The 9202-nt window shown below is 43.5% G+C and overlaps 1 protein-coding gene across 2 annotated transcripts in view; it reads right to left on the bottom strand.

The window, feature by feature from the left end:
* The window catches only part of DLGAP1 (DLG associated protein 1), a 410611-nt gene that overhangs the window by 9850 nt on the left and 391559 nt on the right, over positions 1–9202 (bottom strand). For both annotated transcript variants that reach the window (XM_064507246.1, XM_064507247.1), the window contains 2 exons: positions 8557–8975; positions 73–164 (listed from right to left, as the gene is read on the bottom strand). In XM_064507246.1, the coding sequence (XP_064363316.1) occupies positions 73–164; positions 8557–8975 (511 nt within the window). The remainder of the gene's footprint in view (positions 1–72; positions 165–8556; positions 8976–9202) is intronic.

The raw sequence follows: 9202 nt of genomic DNA, 5'->3' as shown, positions 1-9202 counted from the left end.
TTATTCACGGGGCAGCTCCTTAGTGCCTTAGTAAAAGGTACACACCAGTATCTATCAGAAAACATCACATACCAGGTTTTCTTCGCAAAGTTCTCTGAACTGGTAAAATTTCTGGGCCATTAGAAGCTGGGCACTGCCCACCGCAGTTCGAATTTTCCCTAGGACTGAAAGAAAAAGAAACGTAAGTCACGACGCTTTCTTTGCTACAGGCAACTAAAAGCCTATAAACCGAGAGGAGAAAGTTGTACAATAGTCAGCCCCGGCTTTCAAAAGGAATAGTATCTCTGAGTCATGAATTACAGAGCAGCTGATAAATTTGAGGCCAGATCTGCTCTAGGGAAAGGTATGCCGCGAGTGCGCTCAGGGCAGCTGGCATCGGCAAGAACAGTATTGTGTTGTTACGGCTTCCTCTTGTTCCCCCAGCGAAACAAGCCCTAACTAGCAAAGGACACTTTTGTGACAGTACGAGCAGGATTAATCAAAGGCTTTTGCAAGCTGTACAGAAAGCTCACAAGAAATTACAACTCTGATCAACACTGTGACACAGGGTAAAGCTTTGAAACCCGGCTTCCTGCGCAGTAACACACAGCTTCCAAAACCTGTTACACTGCATACACGGTTTGGAAAATGCTGCCTCTGCCAGCGTTGCTACCTTTTCACTTAGAGACCCTTGCTCTAGGGTTTAGCTGAGTGTTGCTTGATCTGAGCTGAGGAGAGGGGTGGGTGATTTTCACGCACACGGATGAAATCTCACTCTGACCCTCTGAGTTTTTGCCACGAGCACAATCTGAAGCAGCTTCTGCCTTTGAATGTAGATGCCCATGTGCACTTCAGACAGCCAACGCCCTGGCCTCTCTCTCCTGGCTACCTGCAGGGAGGTATCAACTGCTCCTGCTCCAGCTCCTGCACTTTCTGGTGATTCCTCTGTACAGAGAGCTGGTTATTACTGTCTCTTTGGACAGAGCACTACAAAGAACTGCAGCAAACCAGAGGATTTAGCCCATAGTATATATGCTCCCATGAAAAACATGAACACCAGCCACTGTGTCACAGTTTTCACTCTGATTTCTACTAATAGATATTTGCATTACTTGTTGTCCCAGGCCTCAGCTCTTCCTCCCTGATGAATTTACAGTCTGGATACATGTGAGAGGTGATGGAAGGACAGGGAAGACAAAGAGATAGAGTGACTCACTCAAGGTGAGCCAGTGAATTGCTGGCAGAACCTAGAAGAGATGCTAGTTCGGAGATGCTCATGTCCTTGGACCATCCATTGGACCAGGTCGCTTCTTGTATAAAACCTAACACAGGGTTGGCAGTGCTCCATCGGGAAAATGCTGCTAAGTATTTTGACTTACAAAATAAAAAAGGCTGAAGATGATCTTGATATAACCCTTCCCACAATATTTTTAGGGTCTCACAGTCCTGTGACTGAGTGCAGCCCATATTTGCAGTTTGCTACCAGAATGCTATCATGCAATGTTTGGTAAGAGAAAGGCCTTTCCAAGGTATCTGCTTGCATATTCACACACTAAGTAAACTGGCACAACCATTACGAACGGAAACCAGATACACAGAAGTATGCAATCTATGTTCCACTCTTTAAAAGCAAATACAGCTATTAAGGCTGGTGAACGAAAAGCGGGATGTGGAGTACGTTTAGACCTTGGACGTAAAAAGGAAAAAAAAAAAAGGAGGGGAAGAGAGAGTCTTTTCAAATTCTTTCAGAAACTATAGGAAAGAGCTCTGTGAACACACACAGAGCCCAGACTTTCATTTTGTTCCCAGAACTCAGCTCAGCACTGCCAGGAAATAGCCGTGAGCTGGAAGATTCACTGAGCAGAATATTTTCAGCATATTGCGCAGGGAGTTTTGCACACAACTCTCATTATTGTTAGCAAGGCTTGCGTGTCTAATCCTACGCGCACAGTGCTCAAAATGGACCCCTTGGTGTGTCTAGTCATTTATGCAACCCAATATGCAAACCGCTCAACTGAAAGGACTCTTCAATAGTAGGAGGAGCCACTCCCCGAGCTTTCATGTGGTTCCCATTGTTGTGAAAACTCTTCCCACTGCGTATATTTGGGAACAGCTGCCTCATCTGGAGCGGGGCCATTCTGACGCTTCCCAAGACTTGCGAAGGGGAGAAGAACGCTCTCTCAACTTCTCAGGGTAGAAAAAAAAACAACAACAAAAAAAAGGCAGACTCTTCCTGGAAATCTGACTGGGTGGAAAACACATCCCGAGCACAAGCAAATTTAAGTACACCTTGTTGGCGACGGGTGGGAACGCACCCCTTTATCTGAGGGAAGAAAAGCTTAATATTCAGAGATCTCAGCAGAGGGAAAAGGAAGTCCTTGTCCTTGGCTGCCTAGCGACTGGCTATTTGCCTAAAACCCCTCATCCCAGCTGACTGTGGGATGCATGCTGATGCTGTTCCCTATTGTTGCTGCTTCTGCTGTAGCCCCGGCTGTATCTAGTCAAGTGTCACTGATTCCTTGCCCCTCAAAAGCAAGCAGTCTGTTAATGTGCAACCAGTCAACAACCAACTCCGTCACGGAAGTTTGGGGGGGTGGGGGGGGAGACAAAGCATGTGAAAGACTGAAAGGAATCTCTCCAGAAGGCACAAAGCCTTATCAACAGCTCAAGTTCTGCTTCCAAATGCACGTTGCTTTTAGTGTTTCAAGGCAGACTGCCCACTTCTCTTACTCAGTCAAAACCTCCAGTGCCAAAGGCCCAGGTGTAGTAAAATAATAGAAAGTAAAAATAGACTGATAAACGTGTCTCTTAGGAGAAAATCCTGAGAGGCTTGAAGCCAAACATTGAGAAAATAAATGGAATTGCAAAAATAATATTCGAAGTGCAACAGAAAAAAATTGAAGAACCCTTGAACAGCAAGGGAGATGAGTACAGCACAAGAAAATATAAACATTCAAATTGATGCTTTCAGCTAATAGGATACAAACAAAATGTATAAAGCCCAAGAACAACAAAAAATATCAGCCCATCAAGATGGAGTCATAACGGATTTAAACACCTATATAAAGTTATTCATGCCTGCTTTCTGTTCTACGCAGGGTTATGCAGCACACTCAGCATTGTCAGATCTGAATGCCTTCCAGTAATGCATTAGGCAATGTTATTAACATCCATCATATGCTTTGCTGTCACCCCTTCCCCAAGGGGAGAAGTGTATGCAGCGCGGTGTTTTGTTTTTACAGTTTGAGTTTTTCCCTTTCTTTTCTTTTTTTTTTTTTGCCCTTTTTTTTCTGCTTTGACCTCTCTTTCATATGATTCTAGTTCTCTTCTACGACTGCTTTTAATAAATAGACAGTTATGCCTGTTCTGGAAGAACTACATTGTTATACATATTTTGATATAATTCAGCTATTCTGGAATGCCTCCTCACTAAGATTGTTCTGGACTAGGGCGTCACAGACCATTATTCTGGGATAGACATGCTAGTGAATTCCCCTGTGTCCCTAAAACCCTAAACTGTTTTCCTCTTTAAATATTCTCAAGTACAAACTTAGACTATGTGCTGTTCAAGTAGTAAGTTTTCGCTCCTCTTAGTTCTAAATATTGCACAGGACTTACTCTGGGATTCGCTAGCTATATGCATCCATACCCTACCCACATATGTTTTATGGGAAGAGAAATGGAAAAAAAAAACCCAACCCAAATAGAAGAATTTCAAACACAAGCAAAGAATTAATGACACTGTCATCTGCTGTATGTTGGAAGGCGACTGTATGTAACAAAGATAAAAAAATACATGAAAACGAGCAAAAAGCTGCTGTGAAAAGTGCTCACATACAAGGAGTTCTGAGGAATAACATAGGAGTTTTGAGGAATGATGACATTATTTGGCCTTAAAACACCAACAGATCTCTTTGCATTTCAACTTTAACAGGCCTCAGGGTCTAACAAACCACAAAGGAAACACTTTGGGGCTGTGACTATCAAATGCCCCTAATGTGAAGGCACCTGGTTGGTAGGGAGCAGAAGATCGGGGACTTGTTCATGGCACCAGGAACAAGTGGCAGGAACAATAGCAGAAATTACAGAGCCACCCCCTGACATTTGTGTTGCAGATGTTAGCTGTGCACTGTGCATATGAAGCAATCCTGCCATAGAGCTGTCACGATCCATTTCCAAGCCAGGATGGACCAGCATTTTAGCCTATTCATGTTGACGGGAGCTGCATTTAAATAATGCCACGCATGACAAAAACCAGGAAATTCAAAGTTAAAGCTACTGCTCAGGTCTTAAGCTCAGCTATTAAGGAGAAAACAGCCAATTCGGCAAGCTATGGAGCAGGCAGATTTCTACAGTCCTTGCTTTGAGTCATATTTGCTTATAGGAGTGATCTCATGGAAATTAATAGGGCTGTCTGCATGAGTAAATGCTATTCACTGGGAGTAAATCGCTTTCCATGTGTTCTCTGACTTACTCTGCTTTTATTAGCACAGTTCACTTTCTTCCCCTAACCATATTTTTCTGGACAATTTGCTTGTGGATTTTTCTTTTTTCTTTGCTAGCCTTTGAATATTGGCAAAGAGTCCATCCCAGAGGCAGCTTTCCTTGGAGAACCAGGATGGAGAAGGCCCTTCTGAGGAGAAAAGAAAATCGGAGCAAGAAAAAGACTAGTTGGGCATAAGGCCAAAGGCAGGGAGCCAGGGGGAATCCAGCAGGCCCTGGGCAAGCGTCAGGTGGGAGACGGTCCCCTGTCAGGCTGCGTCGGCACTTCGCAGAAGGGCAGGGGCTGCGATAGCTCCACTTTCACCTTGGGGAAGTCCTGAAGAAGCCCAGCAAATGATTTTACTCGCTCATGCCCAAGCCTGAATCCGTAGATCTCACTTTCTTTTGCCATGCACAACTATTACAAAAATAATATTTTCCCTAATTATCTTTTCTTCTTTCTAGCTTCACTCTTTAAGTTTTCCTTCAAAAAAAATCACAACAAAACAGCTGGAAGTAGGCAAGCATCACACAAGTCGATGGAATTGGCTGAATTTGCAGTGACTCTAGTCTTAAATAGCGAGGTTATTGCAGATTTGAGGTCAACATTTGTTCACAGACTAGCCCGAAGGATGCAGTCTCGTTCTAATGACATGTCTTGTCAGAGCTTTGGTTTTCCATTTGAGTTTTTACCCTATTGGCCTGACCGGTCTCGCCACTAAACCCACATTGCACCTGACTTGTGGTGAATCAGGCCCACTGTTTGCTTTTGATGGTTATCTCGACACCGAAGTCACATTACAGCACTGCATGGAAGAGAAATGTTTCTTCAGGTGAACGGCATGAAGCCTTCCCGTTCTCACAGAAAGGCCACCCGTGAATTAAAAATAACAACAAAAATCCAACAGAAGCCAGACCAAGGCCGTGGCAGTGTTTATGCTCCTGTGCCCACCGCTGCTGCAAGAAAGGAGGTCACGTGCTGTTTGCCAGCGGCACCGTGTGGCAGGCAGACCTGTTGCTGCAAATTCTTCATATAACTGTTTCCTTAAGGGGCTGGAGCCAAAATTCACAATAGTCAGCGATGAGGCTCCGATACATGAAATTTTGCAGGGGAGGAGTAGGAGGAGTGCGCAGAGGGCAAAGAGCAAAACAAAAAAAGGTAAACATTTGATTTCACTCGAGGCCTGATGCAAAGCTTCAACCATTCCTTACAACGCTTTTAGCCTCAGACCCTTAACATCTTTCTTTCATCGGAGCCCTAGAGTTTGTAGCCAATGTCACCACAACAGTCAAAACATGGAAATCGTATCAAGTATCCTGGCTCAAAGTGCAAATAGTATTCATCTGCCTGTTACACACGCTATGGTTTTATCAGAAAACGATTTTGGATAAAACCCGAATATACTATACAATAAATAATTCATGACGGAAGGGGAGCCATATTTCTCTCTATGTTGGCATTTCATCGCGCAGCCACTGAACCACAGCTTGTCTTTATACACAGCAGCAGACTACATTCCCAGCTCGAAACATTCAGCCCCATCTGGTAGATTCATTCCCGGTTAGATAATACCAAACGTATCTCCGTAACATACCAGCTACTGTCAAATAGCAGCGAGCCGTCTCCCCGGGACAGCTGTTTCGCACAAGGGCCGCATTGTCTGCAGGAAGCTTGTATCGTTTTACTTGGAGCGCCGGGGAACAAGCCCTCCGTCAGCTGCCACGGCATCCAGAAAACCTCGCTCGCCACCGATTTTTGTTATTTTGTTATCCGGCCAGATGCGCTGCGGACGTCAGGTTGGAACAAAGGCTGCGTTCCCCGCTCTGCTTGTATCGCACGAGCGACCACCGAACTGAACAAACCCCTTCGCTCCTTTTCTCCTTCTCTTCAAAGTTTATAGGGGTATGAAAGAGACAGAAGTTGCCTCTGGTTTTGTAAGAGGCAAGCTTTTGTTTTCAGCACCACGGTGGCTGCAGTGCGGCCCTGGCCACGGGCTGTTCCTTGGCACCGGGTTGAGCTGGGCAGCGCCGTCCCGCAGCGGAAAGCCGCACGAAGCAGCCGGCACGTGCCACGGTGCCTGCCGACGTCACACCGAAATCAACACTGCACCGGTGACCGCGCAGCACGGGCCACCCCTTTCCTCCTCCTGTTTCCACCAGGCACAAGAAGGGCCAGTCAGTAGCATAAAGAGGAGGACGCGTGCCGTGGGCTGCCTAAGGAGGTGCTGGTGATGATAGCCAACTTAACCACTCCTTTATCTCCCCTACAACTGACTTTTCCTGCTGATTGCTAAAAAAAGAGACCCCTTTAAACTATCATATAGCAAAGACATCAAAGCATGGTGAGAAGATTCTGTACGCAGATACAGCCCTCCTCTATGTATCGGCCTTGTAAAATTCACTCCATGTTCTTTTCGTAAGGTGAGCACCTGCTTCAATGGACAAATACAACATCTGTAGGGTTTTCCATCAGTATTTGTCATTACAGCAAGGAGAAGGCAATTAGGTTTTGTGGCTTGGACTTATACGTTTGGTATTTTCTATTTTGTATGTGCTCACACATCTTTTTCAATATAAAGTCTCTTAGTTTATGGGGTTTATTACTTGCACACTGACAAAAGTACCTTTGTATTCTGGAACATGTCCAAAGAGATTTTTGAATGCATTAATGATGTACATTAAAAATGAGATTCAAATATGTTAAAATTTGGGGAATCAGGATCTGCTTTGGAGGTTAACCTTTCAGTATTTTTCCCCCAGAAGAAATAGGTAGTTGTGTTTATGGTTAAGGTTATCTCATACTTTCCATTAGAAGTCAGTTTTCAGCTGCTTACAATACTGTCCAGCTATTTAGATCAAACTTCTCTATTATTTCTTACACTGGGTTAAATGGAAAGTTTCAACAGAAACAGTTTAGCCATTTCTAAGAATTAAAAAAATATGTATTTTTGTCAGTGTTGATTCCTTTCTATTCATAAATCAAAACCTTCACAACTTAAAAGGGTTCAACACCTCAATTTTTGAGAATAAGAATTAGAAATTTGGTAAAAGCAATCCTGCAGCTGAAGTAGCAGTCCTGCTACCGCGTTGGTGGAGGTAAGGAAAGTAAGTGGATGGAAAAGTGTTTACTTGCTATATCCGGCAAAATTCACTTAGGTGTTCCTGAACTATAAAATACTGAGATCTCTGCATGCATATGCTCATTAGCATTTTCTAGAGGCTTGATGCTTGAGTCTTAAAAAGCTTCATGGACAGGGAGCACACCCCTAAACTCACAGGTTTTCCTATGTCCAAAAGTTGACAGCTAACATAGTACCACTCCTTTGGACAGGGAGAACAAGTGCTGGACTGGGAGCTATGTGTACAGCTCTTCTTCACTAGCTAGTGAAAATAAATAATATGTGACCTATCCAACCCTTCTTATAGGGTTTACTAGACAGGAAAGTGTTATTTCCACTACTTTACAGGTGAGGTAATACTTCTGGCAGAGGTGACAACAGAGCATATATGAATATATCTGTACGACAATATAGAGAGCTTGTTTTACAAGGAGGATCAAAGAGGAATGACAACTGCAGGGGAGATGAGAGGAGATTGGAGAGGGGAAGAAAGAGAGAATTAATTTGGAAGCAAAACTGAAAGTTGTTTCGGTTGGGAGAAGTATCTGAAGAATCTGATGCCCATAACTGTCCCCAAAAGACAGCTAAAATGTGATTTTAATGAAAATCACTGAAATCTGTTAAATTATGTCCTAAGGTTATGAGAAGTAATTTCAAACAGAAGAGTTAAGAAACATTACAATTACAAGATCTCTAAGCTCGATCTCCTAATTGTCCATTGAACTATGCCATTGTACATTGAGCTGATTTCCAGGAAACTAATACTGCTTGACTTTCAGAAGTGTTGAGCACTTGCACTTCCTGTCTAATTTAATAAGGAGCATTATACACATACATACAGTAGTTCTGAGAGTCCTGACTACGGTCTGATCATTATCTAAATTATAAAGGGCATGCTACAGAATTCACATGAGTCAACTTGACCTATATTAAATACTTTTTCCTAATTGCAATATTACTGTAGTTGGTTACTTACTGTCCTCAGGTAAGTTGTTTTCCTGCTCTTCTCTCTCCATCTGTTGGCACCAGCCCTCCATACGATCTCTCTCTGCCTGAAGAAGCTTCAGAAACCAGTGCCCATCCCGTGGACACACTGACCTTTGAACAGCTTCCAGAGGATCTTCAGTGATAGAGTCAATCCAGGGGTCCGGAGGAGGTAAAATGGATGGATCAAAATCTGTATCAAAGTCATCATCCACTGCACATGCATGGTAATGATTTCCTGACCCTTGTATGCTAACAGTAGAGGTGCTTGCATCTCGGGAATATTGTCTTGATATTTGTCCAGAACATGTATTATCCTCTTGTGGGTCAATTATTTCAAAGTTCTCATGGAAATCCAGGTCTGCTTGCACAGCTGTTGTTACACTATTAGATCGTGTAAACCTGCGAAAGCTTGGAGAACACAGACATAAAATCTTTAGAGAGGTTTCACTAGGTGACCTGGGATAAGTTAGCAACGCAGTAAGAGAGGATCTATTCCGCCACTTCTCTTAAGACTGGCAGTCACTGCTGTCAGTGCTACATTGTGCTTTTTCTTGAAATGATTGGCATAAAGTTCTTTTCTCATTGGAAACCAACAAATAAACACCTCTCTCTTTTCCATGCAACTCTACTGCTTT

Source organism: Dromaius novaehollandiae, chromosome 2, assembly GCF_036370855.1.
Source record: "Dromaius novaehollandiae isolate bDroNov1 chromosome 2, bDroNov1.hap1, whole genome shotgun sequence".
Classification (NCBI taxonomy): Eukaryota; Metazoa; Chordata; class Aves; order Casuariiformes; family Dromaiidae; genus Dromaius; species Dromaius novaehollandiae.
The sequence above is the reverse complement of the archived record's forward strand: the minus strand, read 5'-3'. Positions and strand labels throughout refer to the sequence as shown.